The sequence below is a fragment of the Hesperophylax consimilis genome, chromosome 8 (assembly GCF_061612785.1).
Source record: "Hesperophylax consimilis isolate HC1 chromosome 8, BYU_Hcon_1.0, whole genome shotgun sequence".
In the NCBI taxonomy this organism is placed as follows: Eukaryota; Metazoa; Arthropoda; class Insecta; order Trichoptera; family Limnephilidae; genus Hesperophylax; species Hesperophylax consimilis.
In genome coordinates, this window is record NC_142843.1 from 40808156 (window position 1) to 40830037 (window position 21882).

At 34.2% G+C, this 21882-nt stretch overlaps 2 protein-coding genes across 2 annotated transcripts in view; one reads left to right on the forward strand and one right to left on the reverse strand.

Moving 5' to 3' along the window:
• Nucleotides 1-193: 193 nt before the first annotated feature.
• LOC149422061 (dnaJ homolog subfamily C member 1) lies at nt 194-11077 on the forward strand. The gene is made up of 8 exons (XM_089634274.1): nt 194-406; nt 489-637; nt 729-900; nt 6756-7003; nt 7479-7656; nt 8802-9035; nt 9824-9988; nt 10641-11077. Exons 1-8 carry the CDS (start codon nt 254-256, stop codon nt 10803-10805), a joined length of 1464 nt encoding a protein of 487 aa, XP_089490400.1. The 5' UTR covers nt 194-253; the 3' UTR covers nt 10806-11077.
• Nucleotides 11078-11222: 145 nt separating this feature from the next.
• LOC149422062 (hemocytin-like) overlaps nt 11223-21882 on the reverse strand; it is a 66699-nt gene continuing 56039 nt past the window's right edge. Inside the window, exons 59-64 of the mRNA XM_089634272.1 lie at nt 20624-20782; nt 19353-19499; nt 18508-18724; nt 16999-17172; nt 16092-16244; nt 11223-15054 (exon numbers count right to left, since the gene is read on the reverse strand). Of these exons, the coding sequence (XP_089490398.1) occupies nt 14795-15054; nt 16092-16244; nt 16999-17172; nt 18508-18724; nt 19353-19499; nt 20624-20782 (1110 nt within the window). The 3' untranslated portion in view covers nt 11223-14794. The remainder of the gene's footprint in view (nt 15055-16091; nt 16245-16998; nt 17173-18507; nt 18725-19352; nt 19500-20623; nt 20783-21882) is intronic.

Below are 21882 nucleotides of genomic sequence, written 5' to 3' on the forward strand. Positions count from 1 at the left end.
TTGAAGCATATTCAACACATTTTCTGTTATATATTTTTAATAACAATGAATGGAAAAAGAACTATCTAAAATAAAGCCGTTAGTAGTTACTTATAGAAAAATAAAAATAAACATTTTAATTACGCGATGGTTACGCGCAACACTGGACACGTAGTTTGACGTACGGTTTGATTTGACGTTTGGTTCAATTCTAACCTATGGACGGAAATTTATTTAATCTCAACGGTTGAAGCAGGTTGAAGTCCGTTTAATAATGTCGACGTTAGTTCGCATTGACTGGAAAGTTATACTATTATTTTCAGCTTTAATTATTAGGGTTAGAGCGTGGGATAACGATGATTTAGAAGTGTTTGACGTCGTTGAAGATGTCGATCAAAACTTTTACGAGCTCCTCGGAGTTGCTCAGGTTTGTACATATTGTACAGTTTGACACTTTTATACGTATGGGAAGTTTTATAAGTGTACTTAATGTTATATTTTATTTGTAGGAAGCGAGTTCGGCGGAAATCCGCGCCGCTTATCGTGTATTAACACTAAAATTACATCCGGACAAGAATGATGCTCCAGATGCGGATGTTCAATTCAGAAATTTAGTTTCTGTATATAATATATTGAAAGATCCTGGAAAGCGTGAAAAGTGAGTAAATCATACATTTTCTTGTCGCTTACAAATAGGATATAATCAAGAAATGAAGTTTGTAGTTTCACTGACCTATTTATTTCTCCAGGTATAATGAAGTACTTAAAGTTGGTTTGCCTAACTGGAGGTCGGCGGTGTACTATTACCGAAAGGCCCACAAGATGGGGCTGGTGGAGATGAGCATCATTTTACTGTTCATTTTGACCATTGGACAGTACATTGTTAGCTGGGCTTCGTACGCTGAGAAACGCTACATAGCAGTAAGTAAAAATATATATTTTTTGTTTTGGTAAACTTTTACCTACAACTACAGTTTCTAATATGCTTTAAAAAAACAAACTCCTTCTAAAAAATAAAATCCTTCATATTTGACATAACATAGGTAGGTACTGCCAAGCTAAACATCCCATGACAAGGGGCTATAAACGCAGGGTCCCTAGTTTGAAATTAGGTTCGAAAATCTAAAATTAATCAATTATCATGGATTGTAAAATTAGCAAACAAACCTCTAATCAGAATAAATTTTAAAAAAAACTGGATGATGTAAATAAATAATACATATCATAATGAAAAACCCCAGCTTTTTATTGTTTGTGTAATAAAAAAAACCCTTTTTATTACCTTCATATCCTTCTAGAGCTAGTATTCATTTTATATTTTCTGATGTCTTTGTATGATCTGATACCACATTTCATTTTTGTTTTTTAAAAATCATTTCTAGTTTGTTTTTATGGTTGTATTATTTAACTATGGAATGCAGTTATTGTTTATATGCTTGTATTATTTAACCGTGGCATGCCGTTATTGTTTATATGCTTGTATTAATTAACGGTGGCATGCCTTTATTGTTTATATGCTTGTATTATTTAACCGTGGCATGCCGTTATTGTTTATATGCTTGTATTAATTAACGGTGGCATGCCGTTATTGTTTATATGCTTGTATTAATTAACCGTGGAATGTTGCTTGTGTTGTGATAGAGGACTTAGCCAGCCAAGGAATTGAACACCCAGGCGTAGTGATGCCAACTCGGCCACTGACCGGTCAATTATATTTACTATCTATATTTCTGGATAGCCAGTTGATAAAACTCTCGCTAAGCAGTCCAAAGTATTGTGTGTAGTGATGTATAAATTCCCGGGAATTTATTTGTGGGGAATATTCCCCTGGACGGGGAATTTTGGGAATTTTGATTTTAACAACATAATACTTCAAAAATAATAATATTTATTAAATAAAAAATAAAATATACACACATATGGTACATATAGAGCAAGATAGATCCATAAAAACTATTCCTATTTATATAGGAATAGGATCCAAGAGAAAAATAACAAAAAAACACCGATCAAAATTATTTTAAAGTGAGTAGTATCTCTATATAATTGTATACTGTACAGTATTCAAATCAAATCAAATCAAAAATTATTTATTGTAAAATTAAAATTACAAAAGGTATAGCTTATGGGTAGACCCCATTTCTTCCAGCTAACCACATTTATTTAATTACAATGTTTATACAGATAAAATAATAACAATATACCAATGAAAAAATAAAAAAATACAAATATATATACCAATAAAAATAGGTGTTTCATTTACGTGAGGTATTCACTCAACGTGTAGTGACATTTATTAACAAGGAAAGTGTTTAGTAACGTTTTGAATTTGTGTGTATCTTGTATTTGTTTAATGTTATGTGGAAGGTTGTTATATACTTTAATGGCCATGTAGTATGGTCCTTTTTGGAATATTGTTTTGTTTGCTTTTGGTATTAGTAAGTTTTCTGTGAGCCTTGTAGCGTATTTATGTGTTGAGTTTTTTAGTGGGAACTTGTCTGTAGATGATCGCACTAACATGCATAACTCCAATATATATATGTCTGTGACTGTCAGAATTTTCAGATTTTTAAACATAGGTCTACATGAATCTAAACGATCAGAGTTTGTAATTTTTCTTATGCATCTCTTTTGTATGATGAAAACATCTTTAGCGTTTACCGAGTTTCCCCAAAAAATAATACCGTATTTTATTATTGAGTATACATAACCATAGTATGCGGCTATTACTGATTCGGTGTTTAATATTTTTCTTAAGGTACCCAGAACATAAGAAAAACTACTGATTTTTGCTACAATTTTTGAGACATGTTCTTTCCAGTTTATGTTTATATCTAATTCCATTCCCAGTAGTGAACAGGTTTGGGAAGGTTCGATAATATTATTATTAATGTTTACATTTATATTTATAGGTGTAGCTTGCACTGGACAAAATTTTAAAATTTGGGTTTTGTTTGTGTTGAGTGATAGATGTTGCGATAACAGCCAGTTTGCTATTAATTGGCAAGTCTCGTTAACTTGTTTGTTAAATTCGTCAACGTCTCCATTACATTCAAACAACAAAGCGGTGTCATCAGCAAACATTGAACATTCTGTGCCAGCAATTATTGGAAGTTCGTTTATATAGATAAGGAAGAGGAGAGGCCCAAGAATGCTTCCTTGTGGCACACCCTTGTTTATTGTTCTCCATTTGGATTCTACCATGTACTGGACCATTTTTTCATTGATATTTGAAATTTGAACTTTCTGCTGACGATTTTTTAAGTACAATTCAAACCATTTTAATGCTAGACCTCTAATACCCACATGTTCAAGTTTAGTTAGAAGAAGCTCATGATCAACATTGTCGAATGCTTTTGAGAGGTCGAGAAAGATACCTACAGTTTTTTTACTAATATTAATATTTTCTAGAATTTTGTTCAAAAAATTGAAAACTGCCTGTGTTGTTGAACGGCCTTTACGGAATCCAAATTGTTGTGGACATATTATCTCAAAGTTTTCGAGAAAGTTATAAATGCGATTGTACATGGCTCTTTCAAATATTTTTGAAAAGTTTGGTAATAAGGATATCGGTCTGTAGTTTGAGATTTCCTGTTTAGGACCCTTCTTATACAAAGGTACAATAATAGATTGTTTTAATTGTTCTGGGAAGGTTCCTGATTCAAAAGATTTGTTAATTAATATTTCCAACGGGTAACTTAACGCTTCTGCACATGCTTTTATAATTTTTATAGGGATTTTGTCAGTGCCGACACTGCTTTTATTTTTCAGTTTTACGATGATTTTAATAATTTCCTTCCTGTTTACAGGCGTTATAAAGAATGATCGCGACTGTTTGTTTTTGACTGTTTTGGCAGATTGTGGATGTAGAGATATGTTTTGTGGTGGTGGCGGTGGTGCAAAGAAAATGTTAAATTCATTTGCAATGTTTTTTGGTTCTGATACCAGGTTATCATTTATTTTAAGACAGATTTTTGGTTTACTTTTAGAATTAGAATTATTTGAGTTCTCTTTTATTATGTTCAACGATGTTTTGGTTTTATTTTGCGCATTTTGAATTCGTTTACTATTGTAATTCCGTTTAGCTACCTGTTTTACTTTACTGAGAATTTTTTTGTATTGTTTGTAATTGTTTATGATTGTGAGGTCATTTGTGTTTTTTTGTTTCATGTACAGATGTCTTTTTTGTTTAATAGATATCTTAATACCAGTCGTTACCCAATTTATTTTGCGTTTTTGGGGATATTTATACTGTTTAAAGGGGAAACAAAGCTTCATACCATTATTTATTTCATTAATGAAGTATTCGTAGCTGTCATTAATGGATTCAAAGGATTTCAGTGGTTCCCAACATATACACGATATGTAATTGTTAAAAATGTTTGTGTTTTCTGTGTTAAATAATTGTTTTTTTGTATACCACGTTTGGTTTATATTATATTCTGTTTTTACGTGCATTAACTGTGCCATATGATCTGATACAGCTAATTCTGTGACTTCCCATGTGTAAGAGCTTTTTGATATATTTGTACCTATATGATCAATTATACTTTTTTTATTTCCTTGTATACGAGTAGGTTTATCAATAATCAAGCGTATGTTGTGAGATTTTAGTGTGTTTTTGAGTGAATCTGCGTTTTTGTTCTTGTAGCTTGTATCAATATTTAAGTCACCGCAGAGTATTATTTGTTTTTTGTTGTTTTTGCAAATTTTGTTTAATAATAGTTCAAGTTGTTCAAAAAAAATATTTATATCAGAGTCATTATAGTAAACTGTACAAATTATCATTTTAAGCTTTGGGATTTCAATACCAACACATTCAAATACAAATTCTTTCGTTATTTGTTTAACACTTTCTAGTTCTGTAAAAGCAATGTTTTCGTTTAGGTAAATGCAGACACCTCCATGAATATGGCTCTCTCGACAAAAAATTGAACCTAATTTATAGCCCTTAAAATTGATAGATGTCGCTTCACCCTTTTGTAACCAGTGTTCGCTAGCACAAAAAACGTCGATATTTTTTTCACACAAAATATTTTCTAATTCTAAGATTTTATTTCGAATGCATTGTACATTTTGATGCATTATATTGATGGTTTTTCCGGCTCTGGCGGATAACTCTTCATGGTGAGCAGGCGAATTTTGTATGTTATGGATGTAAAAACTCTCTTCGTTATCTGATTGGTTGTCCGAAGATAATTTTATGTTACTGTTTACCATAGAGCAGGTCTTTAGTGACATAAAAAATCAATTTTCTTTTTTTCCGCTTCAATTTTTCTCATGTGAGAATCATTAGTAGCCTATATACACTTTATGCTAGTAAACGGTACATATAAAAAAATCAATCTTAAAACTGTAAAAATGACACAACTTCACAGATCGTTACTGTTCATCTGATGATACCGATTGGACACTGACACTATCAACTTCGCTTCCACTTTCACCTTCATATTCTTCTTCTTTTTCATCCGACCCGGACGAAGTTGTTGCTGACTCAGGATTATCTACGTTTTCTTCTTCCTCAGCACAGTCAATTGGATGTTTACGTTTGCGAGTACCAGATAGGTTTGAAACGTTATGATGCGAAGCAATCTGCTCATCCGTGGAAGAAAGGGTTTTCTTAGGAGCAACTTGAGAGCCTCTTTCAGAGGAAAGAAGTTTCCAATTGTGTGCCACAAATGTTATTTTCCCTGCTCTTTGTGTTGTTAGACGATTTCTCCGTTTTGTATGAATGCAACTAAACGTGCTAAAAGATCTCTCAGTGGCTGCTGAAGTAATGGGAGCAGTCAATATTCTTATAGCAACCTGTGACAAATCAGAACATCTGCACATCCCCTTCCACCAGGTCACTGGCGTGATTTTATCGACACACTTCCATAGGAATGCCTTGCTCCATGATTATTCTTCAGCCCTATAATTGGCTAAATCAACAAGAACATTTGCACTATCAACAGTCTCCATATGACTTGCTACTTGGTCAATGAATTCAAGTCCTTCAAGTTGCTGTGCGTGGCTTAGCAGATGTCCTTGGGAACCTGGATCTAGTAGGGCAGCAGCCAGATGTATTGGAACAATAGCAAGTGGTAGGGAAGTCCCTAGATCGGGGGATGTCGTCTTAGATAACTGCTAACACTCAATAAAGCATCCAAGAGAAGTGTAGAAACCATTTTATTAAAAATAAAATTAATTCCCCGTTTTCGGGAATTTATTTCAGGTCGGGGAATATTCCTGTTCCCGGGAATATTCCCGGGTCTACATCACTAATTGTGCGTAATACTCACGGTGATTAACCAACTCTTTAGAAGAAAGTTAAGCTAAGTGAAAAGGCCTGTAGTATATCTTAGAGTTTTTAGTTAAAAAAAGTATTATTTATTAAAGTTAAGAATTATATTATGAACAGGTCCACTGCCAACTCTGCCATTTGGCGGTGTTAGAATATTTCGAGAAACTTTGCATCCGCCAATTGGTGTGTGCGTCAATATAACTTCTATTGCTCAATGTTCATCCGGCAAGTTGCTGTTAATAATATTGTTGTCCGGGAACGGTTTTTGACTACCTACTCGAGTTTTAAAGTTATCCGTTTCGAAAAGAATTCGAATATTTGATCACTTTCATCGAAAGTGAGATAAAATTGTCCTTACTTCAAGCACACAGATACTCCCACAACATACTTCCATCCGCTTATCTATCCAGTGTTCACTTTTGTTTCTGACTCATTTCAATCAGTCTTATTTTCCTCCAAAAGGTTTTCTGACAAACAATTTGTTCTATTTCAGGAACAGATAATGGGCACAAAGCGCAAGAAGCTGCAGAAGAAGTCAGGTGCGCGCAGCGTATCCAGCGTCGGCGAGTTCGATGCCACGGAGCTGATGGCCGAGATCCCGCCGCCGGCTGTGCGCGACCTGCTGCCGTGGCAGATGGTGCGCTTCACCGTCGCCACCATCATTTTCATCCCCTTCATTCCCAAGCATATAGTCCAGTTCTATGCTGACCGAAAGCAGCGCCAGATCGAGGAGAAAGAAAGGTTCATTGCTTTTTTATTTCCCACCACTGGTTACAAGTTAATGTATCGTTACGCGCACCGTCTCGTCAGTCCAATGCTGCTGGAATGAGCTTTATTTTTAACCATTACTATGCTGGCCTTTTCAACGCAATCTATCCCATCATGCAGCATGTTTTGGCACAAGGTGTTTTATTGAAATTTAATGGGCTACATATGCAACATCCGCATACAAAGATAGCCAACGAAGAATCACATAAGTGACAATTCAGTCCTCTGTCCTTAGTCCTGTTTCAATATTCCTTCATACAGCCTGCCTCTGGGTTGTTTCAACTGTGGCATACACTTGGTCATAAATTTTGCCGTGCACTTAAAATATTGCGCTTTCAAAGCTTATTGTTTGGTAATTATTCAATAAAAAGGTGTGACGAGCACATTACTTTAGCGCTTTTGTGACATATTATTGTTGGGAGCGTTAATAACTGCTGGTTTATTACAGAGAAGAAGAAGAAAAACAACAGCAGATCCAGGAAGAGGAGGACTACCTGAAGGAAAAGGAATCCCGAGCTGCCCGCAAAAGAAGGGTCGGCTTTAAGCCTCCGGAAAGGACAGGGTTCGAGGAACCCGGCTGCATCTTGGACCCTGTTGACGAGCCGGAGACAGTGGTACAGACAAAGGTACGCAGGTCTAAATAATTTATTATGTATTTTCATGTTTAATGTGAGATTTTTTTAAATTTAAACATGCATTTAAATTTCACTTTTGTTTTCTTGAATGAATGTACGAATGAAGGGGAATCTTGGAAGTCGAAATTAACCCACTTCCAGACATCAGATCGAGCTGAAATTCGGCAGATAGACTCGTTGTCGATGACAATGCATTCTATAACTTTTTATAAATATATTTTTTAAAGACATCTACTAATAAAAATAGATGCCTTATAGTAAAAGCCTTTGTTTTTTAAAGTTTTTTTTTATAATAATAAATAATCAATGGTAAAAGTGCGGCAATTTATAATACGCCTCCAACAGCCTAAAAAATAAGCAACATCAGTTATTCTGAAAGAAGACAAATCGATAATAATTAATGTTACTGTAGAAAATGAGGATATCTTAACACATTGTCGTCGGGACACGGCCTTTGCCGTTTTTCGCGGACGGTCGGTCAACTGTGGGACACGGCAAATGCCGTTTTTGTCAACTGTCGGTTTTTGGCGGGAAACGGCATTATACGGGTTTGTTATCAGCGTGAAATACTATGATTCATAAGTGGAATGGGCTCTTCAATTAGGCGAGACAACCGCAAAAGACTCTTTTTTGACAAGAAGCAATTAAACATATGAGTTATTGAGTGTGGGCCTTCGACCTTAGACGGCACTGTTCAATTTACGCGATCAGATTTCACACATCCAGCGATTGTAAAATTGCGGGCATGGCAAATATATATTATTATTTATTATATAACTATATGATATGAATAAACATGTTATCTTTTACTTGGAATTTTCAAATATTGAATTTTGAATGCTATTTACTGAATTAATATCAGGTTTTTATATTCAGCTTTGAAATGTGGTGAAATTATGATGTAATCAAAGCAATTATAATTTATTGTTGATGATCAAATGTCATATATGATTTCTTTGAAAATTTCAATTGAAAATATTATTTGGTTTAGAAATTGTGTCAATTTTAGGAAAGCGATATATTTATGCGCTAATCCCGGAAAACACCCGCTATAGGCTAGAGTCTATTGTTTGAAGCGCCCGACTACAATGTGTCAACCACCACAATTTTTTAACATATTATATTTGTAATCCTAGCCTCTAGTGAGTGGCGGCTTGTGGACAGACGACGACCTGATGGAGCTGATCCGACTGGTGAAGAAGTATCCCGGCGGGACGTCGGGGCGTTGGGAGCGGATCGCCGAGACCATGGGCCGCAACGTGCCCGAGGTCACGCACATGGCGGCCAAACTGAAGGTCAACTGCTACCGGGTACCGGGACAAGAGCCCCCCGCAGAAGGAGAGATTCCAGGACTGGAAATCACTAAAAAGGTATCCTTTCTCTTGGATTCATTACAAATAGAGATGCATTCAAGTAACTAAACATAAAAAATCAGTATTGTGTATGATGCCCTATGCTCATCATTTCATATAGTCAGGTATGGAATTATTGGATGCAAAGATTCTCAAACTCCTGCTAAAAGTGCAAATATATATATATTTTATTAAGGGTGAACTCTAATTACTCGAGTGATAGCGTATTTAAGAAAAACGCCTTCAGATTTCAGGTTTTATATTCGGTCGCGCTCATTTCAAAAATCATACCTCCGAATATTAATATGGAATCATATAACCTACTGACTGTGGTTTGAAGCCAATGAATACACCCATACTTTTAGGTTTAAAAAATAATAAATTCATTTTAATTCATTAAAATCACCTACCTACAGCTACCCACATTTGGGTAGTTATCGCTCAAGGGCATTAGCGGTGCTACCCAAATGTGGGTAGATATCACTTGTTCAAGAGTTCAGATTCAATAGAGGAATTTGCCATCTAAGGGAATCACAATTTTTTAATAGCTCTTGTTTTAAGTAATCTGTAATAACAACAGGTTTGCATGTGAAGGAAACTTTGGTCAAAAGAGCCGCATTTACCTGGATCTATCGCATCCATCTATCCGAAAATATTAAATAAAGCAAACTGACGGGGATAATTATATTAACTTAATCTGTTCTACGCAGATGTCGCATATGTGATCCATGGAGTTTCACTAAAATGAAATACAGCGGTACACCTTTCAAATTGTTGTAATATAATGGTTTGTTGTCATTCGTCAGACCAAGACGAAAGGAGGCAAAATGACTGCGACGATAGCCGAGGCAGCTGTGGAGGCAATCTGGTCCCAGACCCAGCAAAGGGCTCTGGAAAACGCTCTCGCCAAATATCCCCGCGCCTCGGATCGCTGGGAGAAGATCGCCAAATGCGTTCCTGACAAAACTAAGGTGAATAACTGTGCACTATTTAGTTATACATAATGTTATATTTAATAAGTACCCTATTTATAATTCAGTATTAGTTATAAGTGTATTTTTGATAACTTTACCTTATGCATACAGCCAAGAGGGCTTATAGTCAAACGTTTTGTACAAATAATTGTAGGACAAAGAACGTTATCTACAAAAAAGCATACCAATACTAATTATCGTTTTTGATATATAATTTTTCAATAAAACTATGTAATAATTTGTTTTGTTTTTTTTAGTTTTTGTAGATAACTTGGTTGGACTTTAAAACCTAGATAATTTTTTAAAATTAAAACATTTTGATTATCATTATAAGTAACTACATATGAATATAGATGTAATATAAATATATTGACTGTAAGTGGCCTCATCACAGATGACTTAATGAAGGCGAAAAAGCTGTAACGCGTAGTAATATTTTATATTATTTACCTAGAATTATTTGTATGTTTTTTGTCGTTTGACTTTAAGCCCTCTATAGGTACTGATTATAATTTAAAAATGATTTTTTCCCGTTGAACAGAATATAAGCAAATTTATCTATGATTGTATTGTATAAAATTCAGTACATTTTTATTTATGTTGCTAAATATACCTACATAATAAATATATATATTTTGTCACTCGGCAGGAAGAATGTATGCTCCGCTATAAATACTTGGTGGAGCTGGTTAAGAAACAGAAATCTGACGAATCATCTGAACCATCTTCTAACAGTCCGTCTGACAGTGCTGACAATCAAACTCCGACAGATAATAGTCCTACGTCACCAGTAAATCAACAAGAAGATGAATAATTTTTTATGTATTTGTACAAAACGATTGTGTTGTTTTAAATTTGACCGACCATAGACAATGCTATAAATCTGTGAATGCCCTACTTTTTTTTTCATAAATTTATGGGCATTTATTTTCCTTTCTTACTTGGGGTAAGCACAGTTTTACAGCCTCTATGAAATTCATGATGGAGGGGTTTGCTAATATGTAATATCTTGTTATCAAACTATAAATATTATTTTTCAATTGATACTTCTTATTCAGTGTATTATTTTAACAGATGCCAGTTTTTTTATATTGTTAGTGATGCCCGTTGTAACATTCGTTATGGTATTGAATCAATTTATATGCGGTTGTATCAACAGTTTATAGACTGACTTTGGTTGTCACAAAACAGCACACCTATTTCATACAATATTTTAGCATTCACTAAAAGAATTATATTTATATATATTCTGATACTATCTCGTTGCTGACATTTACCAAAATTATACTTAGTATAAAAAATTTATAATTTAGTCTTTATGCGGAAAATCAGCTTTGTCGAAATAAGCCTGTTTTTGTGCTGATTCATTCTCATTACGCGCCATATATCCAAATACGTTCACAGTAAAAATCGTTCGTAAAATCGTAATCGTAAAATCTCAACCACAGATAATAGTGAAAGTCTATAGTGATAAGCCGGTATCGAACTTTCAAGTCAGCCATAACTTCATTGGCATATTTGTCATTATTATGGATATTATGTTCTAACATGTCTGGAATTTTTAATTTTCAAATTTTTGTTAGTAATACAAAAAAAAATTGATTTACAGAAATTTTTTTTTTTTTGTGTATTGTACTCAAAACTTATGAATGAATCGATTAACACATTCCAGGCCATTGACGGACCATGTTCGGTACGCATTTTTTTTCACTTGGCCGGCACTTTACTTACCTTCTATCCTCATCCGGCCGAGTATGAACTCCGTTTGTGTAGATATTTTTGGCTAATCGGCCGAGTCCGAACTGTGTTCGTGTTTGGTTTGCATATTTTTCCTATCTAAAATACGTGTCCCGTTAGTGAGGTGATACGCTTACACGTGTCCAAAGTCGCGGCCTGGAAAAGTGTTAAAATCATAAAACGTGTTGTCTATTACTTGAAATACCTTATTATGTACAAATAAATTTATTTGAATTTTAATGCGTTTACGCTCACTGCAGTCAAATGAAATGTTTAACGACCAATAACTTTCCATGTTTTGAGCGCATAATATCCTAGTTCATATTCTTGACATGAATAAGCGCGTGGCACGTGTTGAGAGATTAGTTGGATTGTTTATTTGTGACCAATCAGTTGAAATGATCCATAAAATTTATTATTGGCTCGATAAGTGTGTTTGGTCGGATAATCTTATTTATTATTTATTTTCTTTCATGTTTCCACTTGCCAAGTATATATTAAGTTGCATCTTCAAACATTGAACCAAATGTTTGTGCAAACATGAAAATAGGGGCAGGGCCACAAAGTGGCCGATGGAAAACAAAAAATGTTTTGTTTTTTGTTTGATGTTTTGAAAAATTTGGTCACACAACTTTACTTCAACACGATGCTATCAACACAGTGGTCTAAGCCGGCGGTCGGTGCTGACGCAACCATAACAAATGTTTTCGTATATATTTAAGTTTGTATAAATGTATTGTTAACATCCGTGTATTTGGTTCCATATTGTTTATCATAATTTATTATCTACCTGAGGTGTTCAATAAAGCCGAAGAACTATGACAATTATGTATACACGAACAAAATGTTAAGTACGGTATTGAGAAATCAGGTTTCGTAATAGCACTGAAAAGGTTAAGTTTAACCTTCATTATGTCAATAAAGACTTAAATTTATAAAATAAACATTTGTTTTTTTTTTAAATTTTTAAAAAAAATTTTTGCTATATTTTAAAATCTGCAAGTAATATTACTACGTATTAAATTTTTATTTTGTTTAAACATGTTTATTATGTGACCATTACACCACCGACTGAAATGGCGGAGTAAATTAATTATAATTTGTACTGAAAATAAGAATTGTATATTTTAGAATTTTACGTACACAAATCAGAAATTACATAGTATATCGTAAGAAGTGTGTTAAGTACTGTGATTTTTTAAACTTTTTTCTTGATGATTTTTAACCAGGATGATGGTAACACTTAACTTGCAATGTTTACAAACAAATTTCATGGCAAGAAACAAAGCATTACATATAATAAAAAAATTGTCTTTGAAAGTGTAACCAAATACCCTAGAATATTAGTAATATGTCCAACTCCAGTAAAATGTTAGCAGTATTTACTTGTATTGGCTGGCAGCTCTGGCCGCTAGAGACGCTATTGTTGCATGACATATGACTTGGCACAATCATGCATAATGATAAAATGCATGAAAGTAAACCAAGCCTCATAACTCGTGCCCCTAGGAGGCTTTTGTAGTAAAGCTTACAGCCATCAAATGTTTATTGGAGGTATTTATTATATTATTATTTATTCTACAGTATTTGGTGTTACAAAATCAGGTTAAATAAAATTTCTTGAACAAAAACGAAGGAGTCGGTTTGGACAGGTGAATTATTGGCGCGAAAGGTTGTAGTTTTCAGGAATGTGTTGTGGAAATTAGGAAATAAGTGAAATTCAACACAGTTAACACGTGATAGAAGAAGAGCATTATTATTATGTATGTAAATTTATTTTTATCGAAACAAGTGAGTTCTCCATTTTACTATTATTTTCCCATAATATGTAAGTATGTATTGCCTATTTTCATTGTGGTTTTGAAGCCTCTTCACAAAGAGGGCTGTGATAGTTGGTAATATATGAAATTTTGCTGCTAAATTAATATTTAACTGTTTTTTATGTACATACGTCTAAAAACTGTGCTTGTAACAATGTTAGTAATCATGATTGTCACAAGGAGTGCTTAATTAATTTATTTTTTGTTGCAATCATTGCTAAATGGTAGGGCAGCCAGAGTGGTTTATTTATCGGACAGCCTATCCATTTTTTATTATATCAAAGTACATTGTGTATTTCACATAAGTACTGAATATTTTTTTAATGAAAACGGTTTATTTATCGATTGACAAATGTGACAGTATTGAATGAAGAGTTTGGAAGTAATTCATCTATTGTTTAATTTTTAAAGTAACCTTCTATTTCCAGAAGATGATCTGCATTTACAAAGTATAAATAATGACCTAAATCCCAATGTATGTATATATGATTGTTTGGTATAAAAACACGTGTGGCACTCTGTGTGATGGATTTGCGCCTAGCGGCATATGGATTAAAATGGAAAATAACTAATAGAATGTTTCATTAACAAGTGCATTAATGGGGGGTCAAATAAAAATAAAACACTTTCAACATTTTTTTGTAGTTTTATTAAATGCACATTACTACAATATAAAGATATTTTAATCAGCTTTATAATACATTATTTTTATCATACATATTTTTTTTCATTTCACATAGATTGAAAGTTGTCACATCTCAAATCTGAACTTCAAGTTTCACATAGACAAACATGAATTAATTTTAAGACAAGAAAGTAAATTTTGACCCTTTGTACTTTAAACACCTTTACACCATTTAAAATCTCACATTTTGACAATTTTTTTTGCCTTCTAAAATGCGTAAAACAAAACAACAGAATAATTTATTATAAGTGGTAGTTAATAACTGTTCCCTATAAACATTCGATATTCCCTTTATAGTGTATATTACAAAATTTATTTTTTTTTCATCTTTTTTATGTATGTACCTTAATACCATTTTTTTTTTCAATTAATAGAGCAGTATAATATTATATTTATTTCTGCCCTCTTTGCATTCTAGTTGAGTGTAAATGGTTACATTTTAAGTTTGCGGTCATTAAAAATGTGTATATATTTGTTTGCATTTACGCACAATGATGTGAACCTCAAAAAGAAATTATAATTTCAAGAAACAATTGTTTCTGGAAAAAAAATTAACAAAACTTAAAACAATTCTACATCGTCCAGGTTTTCAATATTGTCGGGGGCGAAGGAGGGTCGTGCGCTCTTGACCCCGGCGACTTTGCGGCCGGCGGTCTTGCTCCGGGCCTTGGTCTCCCCGATGCAGGCGAGACAATCGCAGGCTGAGGGTACGGCCACCTGCTTCTTGAACACGTGGCCGTCCTCGCAACTCATCTCCATGATCAAACCGTCATATTTGCTGGCCTGGCAGCACTTGCAGTCGTTCTCGTGGGTGGAACTCTCTGAAATGGCAGAAAACAGATTGTACATTTTACACTTTTAATATCTTTAATGACGTAAGGCTCGTGTTTTATTTTTCATGTGAATACCGTATAAGAATTCCAACTACTCCCCATGCGGACTATGGCATTGCCAAAACAGGGTATTTTTTTAAGTTCAATGGAAGGAGATGAGTTGTTCAGTTCTGGTCATCAAACATGGCTTAAGCCATTTCAAGAAAAATTTCGATTCTGAATGATGGTCCTTCACTAGAGTGATACTGAGAGTGGGAATATGTCACTAAAATACTGATGCGGTAAGTAAAAACCTCCCATGAATCTCTCAAAGAAGACACTGTTTTTAAAGAACATTGTTCCTTCATATTGATTAATACTAGCTGTACCCCACGACGCGTTGCTGTAGCTCAGTCTGTCTGTGCATATAGAGAAACAATAGCGCATGTTGTTTTTAAGTCCAACAGACCGGTCAGTGGTTGAGTGGGCATAGCGCTTGGGTCTCACCCGAGCGTCGCGTGTTCGATTCCTCGGCTGGCTAAGTCCTCCATCACAACACAAGCAACATTTTCGGCTTTCTGTAGTGGTAGTAGGAGATTTTCAAACATTGTTGGGTTATTCGTAACCTGGGAATGTTTGTCTTTCTTTAAAAAAAAAAAAAAAGATGGTGCTGTTTAAAAAAAAAGCATATTTGTCCAACAGATAGCGCTGCTTTTAAAAAAAGCATGTTCTTACTTGTCGCAGGTGACATCTATATAATATAGATACATAAAAACACACGCATATTCGAATGCAACGTTGTTTCAAAATTTCAAAGTAATCCGTGAAGAACTTTCGGAGATTTATGATTTTGAACAAATGAATATTTAATTTTTTATTCATATAGATAGAAGATTGATTAAATAAAATTAACGGGATTCGAATCCGCGAACTCTAGATTCGTAGTTGTGGATCTTAACTGCTCGACCACAAAAGCTATTGAAGCTGTGTAACTGCATTGTATCAGTTTGACAGCAAAAAACATAATTACATAATGATGAACAAACCGTCATTGTAGATAGTGCCCGAGTTGCAAGCGCCTTTGCATTCCTTGAAGCCAATAAGAGGTTTCTTATTAACACAGAGTCCGTGCGGGTGCTTCACTTGATGTATCATACCAATTGTCTCCTTCGCTGGCAAATCTTCAGGCATACAGGATTCTGAAAAATAACAATTCTGTGTCAATTTTATTTGAATTACCCATACAAAAAATGTCAGGGGATTCTGATCTAGGCAAGCTACTTTTGCTACTTCAAATAAAAGGGAAGATAAAAGTTTCCACAGCATAAAAAAATCGAGTCTATTTTGTGCATTATATACATTATACTCATATATAACGTACATTTAAATCAGGCTATATTGTAAATCAATAAATCCTTCATTTCTTCATAACAAAGAAAAGTGTCTGTTGCGGGCGGGCAATGTGGTGGGCAGCATGGCATACGTACTTGCTTTGTTTTTTATACAAATCTACAGTTTTATTCCGAGATTGATGAAATTTTCCATCCTCGACCCTCACAGCAAAAGGAAGGTCACTGTCTACATCTGATTTCGAAAAACTCTATGTAAACTAGAGGGACTTGTTTTCTTCATAAAAAATCAATAATTTTCAATGCAAAACTCAAAGAAAGTTACCGTCTTGAAGTGAAATTTCTATTAACGATATTTTTTTTCTTTTAGCAAATATTACATTGACTGATTGCATTTGCAAAATATCCCTTTCTGATTTTTAATTAATATTTCGAGAGTACTATGAAGTTGCACAAATGCACGGCTATTGCAATGCACAGAAAGGGCGTGATTTATTAGTAACTCGCTAGCATTCGTTGGTGGTCTGCCTCGCCTCCTGCAATGCGCTTCATTCCAGATGGCGCTAGGTTGTTTTGGCTGAAGTACAGACTGCATTGGACTTACTCTGAGGCAGGGAAGTGATGTTGCAATGTTGGCAGCATCCCTTGTAGTAGATGTTCTTGGGGTTGCAGGCGGATACATCGGGACAAGACTCTTGTTGCATAGACACTGCCAGCTGGTCTCCTTGCTTGTCGCAGCTGAACTGGGTGCAGTTGTCGGGGGACTTCCAAGTTTGGCCTGCAAATATAACCATCTATTAAACTATGTTACATACATATATAGAGGCGGCTGGACCCTTGGGTCGATTGGAAATTGACCACCCAATAATATAAGTCAACAATAGTACATATGAAATACTATAGAAATCTATGCAACTGGTCATATTTAGAAATGGCAAAATTTAGCATTAATTTTCAGATTTTTTAGCACAATTGGAAATTTAGCGTTTTATAGCATTTTGAGGCATAATTTAGCGTTTTGTAGCAAAATAGAAAAAAATGTATTTCCTGAATGTTTTTAGCGCATATTTTAAGTATTTTTGGTAAAATATATGTTTAACCTTCATTTGCAAACATTTCCATGTGAAAGATTATAAATAATTAATTTTAATATTAAATGAATAAGGAAGGAAACTCTAAGTACGGGTCGAACACAAACACAACAAATGCAGATTGCGATTAACATCAATAGGCGTCATTTATTTCGCACAATTTGTGTTATGTCAAAAAGCAATTTTAACCTACAGTACAAAAATATTAAATATTTACACATAAAATAGTAACAAAATTATAAAAAATCGTAATGTAAATATCGATGTTTTGAAATTCTCACATATTATTTTAACACCCGGTATTTTCGGGAAATTCGCGCCTATTTCGCTAAATAGAATAATTTAGATGAAATACGGCCAAAATCACGTCTTTCGCATTAATTCGCGAAATAGAAATCACTGGAAACACTTTCAAATGCCTTGAAACGGAAAGAAAACTTATAAATGCCCTATTTTCGAACCATAAATATTTTCGAACCATAAGTTTGCTGAGTTAGAAGAAGCATAAATATTTTTTCGCGTTTTTAGTTAAAACGAAATTTTGCCATCTCTAGTCATATTCTTAATAATTTGAATATCGGGCAACGGCAGAGGTGCTGGTGACATCTAACATTTCAATTAGAAGCTCCCATTCTACAGATACCTACGATGGGTCAATTCGTTAAATGTCCAGTATTATATCTTCTGTCTCTATACGGGTCATACAATAAACGAGATGGCATTATGTTTTTTGAGATAATTCTGCAAGAGAAGAGAGGTACCATTGGCGGGACTCTCAGCGGAAGGAACATAATATAATTGAGACTATGGCTAATATAATAGTTGTACTAAAATGTGCTAATAGTTTTATGAGAAAATAAATAGCTATGGCATAAGTCGGGCCATGTCAAGAGTCAGAATAAATGAAGAGAATGTATGAATGTGAATGAGGCAAGGAGTGTGTGCCAGACAGAGTTATGTGGCGGTCCATTCTTTCTGCCTGGCCCATGTGAAGAAACAGCCTTAGTTAGTTAATTACTAACCAGCTTTGTAGAGCACCTCCTCCACGACACAGGCGGTCTGCACGCACTGGCCGCAGCATGTGTGCGGGTCTGTTGCTGCTTGGTAGTCCCAGCCCACGGAGCAGTCGGTGCGGCAGCTCTCCGTGCTCTCAGTCCGGACCAGTTCGCCACCCGCGTCGCGCGTACACGTCACATTCTTGCACGGATCTCCGTCAGGCGCACGCCACGATGAGCCCTCCTGAAAGGGGATACATAAATAAACTACTTGTTTAGTGCTTTAGTTCATCAGTAGCAACCAATGCAATAATTTTGAAGCCTATATAATATACATACATCATTTTTGAGATCACTACTTTTAACCCTGTAGGTTTATGTACGGTATGCCGATATATTGGCATGAGACTTTATGCCTCTTGAGTGCGGCATACTGATTTATGGCTGGGCTTAGAAAATGTCTCGCAAGTTTTGTACAGGTACAAAACATGGTTACTGCAAGGGGAACACTTGTCCCTGACACCTGTTCAATCGACATCGAAAATATTTGCAATATTTTTTTTAAATTTAGCATTGTTCAAACATAATGTGTCAAAAAAATAATAAATATATCATTACTTTATTTTTCCATTGATTATTGACACTTGAAACTATGAAAAAGCAATTAAAAGCACTTAAATATATGAAAAAGTGTGAAAAAAATAAGATTCTAACTAGGCCTTCATAATTCCCAACTTGCCCCATGTATTACTTTTTCAACTTAATCTGCATTTTTTTCTAATCCATCTTCCTCTTCCACATCTCATTTTCCTCCCCACTAACTAGCTAGCTTCACAACATACCCCAATTTTATGCACTTCTTCACAACTTACCCTGTATATTTCGCCGTCGACTTTGCAAGAGACGGGAACAATTTTTTTGCAGCATTTTCCTTCCACTGGAATCATCTCCACTACAAATTCTTCTTGCATCAGTTTGGGCACCTTAGGACACGAGACACTGACTGCTTGCACTTGGAGCTAGAACAATTGCATAGTTAATAATAATTATTCCAATATGATTATTTTATAATCTAATATCAGAGATGTGCTTTATTTCAAATAAATCCATTTCAAATAGAAATGCAAAATGGGTATTTTCCATTTTGCATTTTCAATGCTTTTCTCAATGCATTTCCATTTTAAATGCTTTTTTGCAACATTCTTCCTACCATCTCCACTCATCTTTTTTTCATAAGCCCCAAATATCAGTCGGTCCTCAACCTCACTTTGAGAGATAATTTACATTTATCAAGTTGCTCCCTGGTAGGAGCCCTGGCAATTGAGTGATACCATTACAAATACAATACTGATTCAAATACTGAACATGGGGCCATGACGCTGTAATATTAAATGTTAGATAGCAGTTTCTATGTTTTTATGTTGGCAAATTTGTCCCATGCAAATTTTTTGTGGTTTCATAATCTGTAGTCGTGGTGTTTATGGATTTACCATCATGTATAATGTTTGTTCTACATTGATGTCCATTATTATGACAAAATTGTTTAAAAATTCTATAATTATTTTAATTGTTTGACCTGAGAAACCATTTTGCATTTTCAATGCATTTTGAAAATAGGTACTTTGCATTTTGCATTTGAAATGCTTTTCTAAAAACCATTTTGCATTTTGCATTTTAAAATGGAAAAGTTTTGACCCATCTCCATTTTGCATTTCAAATGGTTTTGGGTACCCATTTTGCACATCTCTGGGTAGCACCAACATTTATCTAGTATATTAATTGCTGTAATGTCATTCAATTTCAGATAAATGCGTATATGTTCACGTGTGTATGCGTGATTACCACCAAAAATGATAAAGTGCATTGTCATCAACAACGAGTCTATCTGCCAAGTTTCAGCTTGATCGATTGTCGGGAAGGGGATTAATTTCCTCTTCCAAGATTTACATTTATACATTCACGAAATTCAAACAGACTTATTTTAAATTATTTATTATATTAAAATTTACCACAGTAAATTTTAAATTTTACAAAAAGTTTGATCCAACTTGCTTTGAATATAAACAAGTTTTAGACATTAATTTGTAATACCGTTAGTCAAATAATTCAAATATGATGTACATAAATAACACATGTTTCTAACCGTTCCAGTTTTGTTGAGACAGAAGAAGTTAGTGCAGTGGTCAATGGAGGTCCATTCTTCCCCGATCTTCTTTTCCTTGCCATCAACGACACACGCCACGGGTACGCACTCCCCACAGCACACCTCCTTGGGGGAGGAGGATGGCTTATACTTCCAACCCTACGAGGAATAAAAACAATAATTAGTTTTGGTAGAACTAATGTTTAGACTTCTATCTTTTGTGTCAGTTTAGTGTCCAGGCCAATTATGTATTAACCCTTCGAATGGCAGCGATTCCACGGTGAATTTGCTAGTAGTTCACAGCACTTAAAAAATGCTCCTAGCAAAATAAAATTAATTTTATTCGCTTGACAAGGAAATAATGTATCTTAATATTATACTAACTAGTCATTTCGTCACTTACAAACATTGATTTTTTATCTGTTCATTTTCAAAATTCACCTACTGTATTTATTTACAGAAACATTTATTTTTATTTTGAGAAACACATCAAGAGTTATTTTTATTTTGACGAATACCTCATAATAATTATTTAGTTGAAAATTACAATAAAATTTAACGAGAATATAATTATAACAAAAGAGAAAAATTTCACCATTTACACAAGTAGATATACACGATTTTATAAATAATATGTAAACATATCTGTCAAGAGGGGTACAATTTAAAAGAACATAATTTTGCAAAAAACAACTAAGTTACATATTACAAAAAAAGTGTCAGCCCTCGCATGGCGGACCGCTCGGGATATTAGTCATAAATATTTATTAGTTTTAAATGACTACATAGTTATAAGTCACTAGCTATAAGTTATTAGTAATATATAAGTGATAAGTTATAGGTTAAGGCGATGCCATACGTAGTAATGCAAAATCATGTGTTTTTGGTTTGAAAATTTGGTCGCCTAGAAATGTTTCAGATGCTTTAATTAAATACTGCGAGTAGAATACATCTTGGCCTTTGAAATAATCGAGTATTTTTTAGATAAGTCTTTTTATAAGCCCAGAAAAAAATAATGTATAAGGCCTCTGAAAACTGCTTTAAGGTTCAAAATCTCCTACTTTCGAACCCATTTTCGGTTATGATTTTATTGTATAATGTGGCAAATTAAGTTATTTATAAAATGATCGAAAAAAAATTAAATATTTATGCCTGAACATCCACAAAATAAAATAAAAGGCACTTTTTGGCCATGTTTTTTTCTTACATAAATCAAAACAGGCGGATGGTGTTAAGCGGGAATTTAAACCTTATTGCCA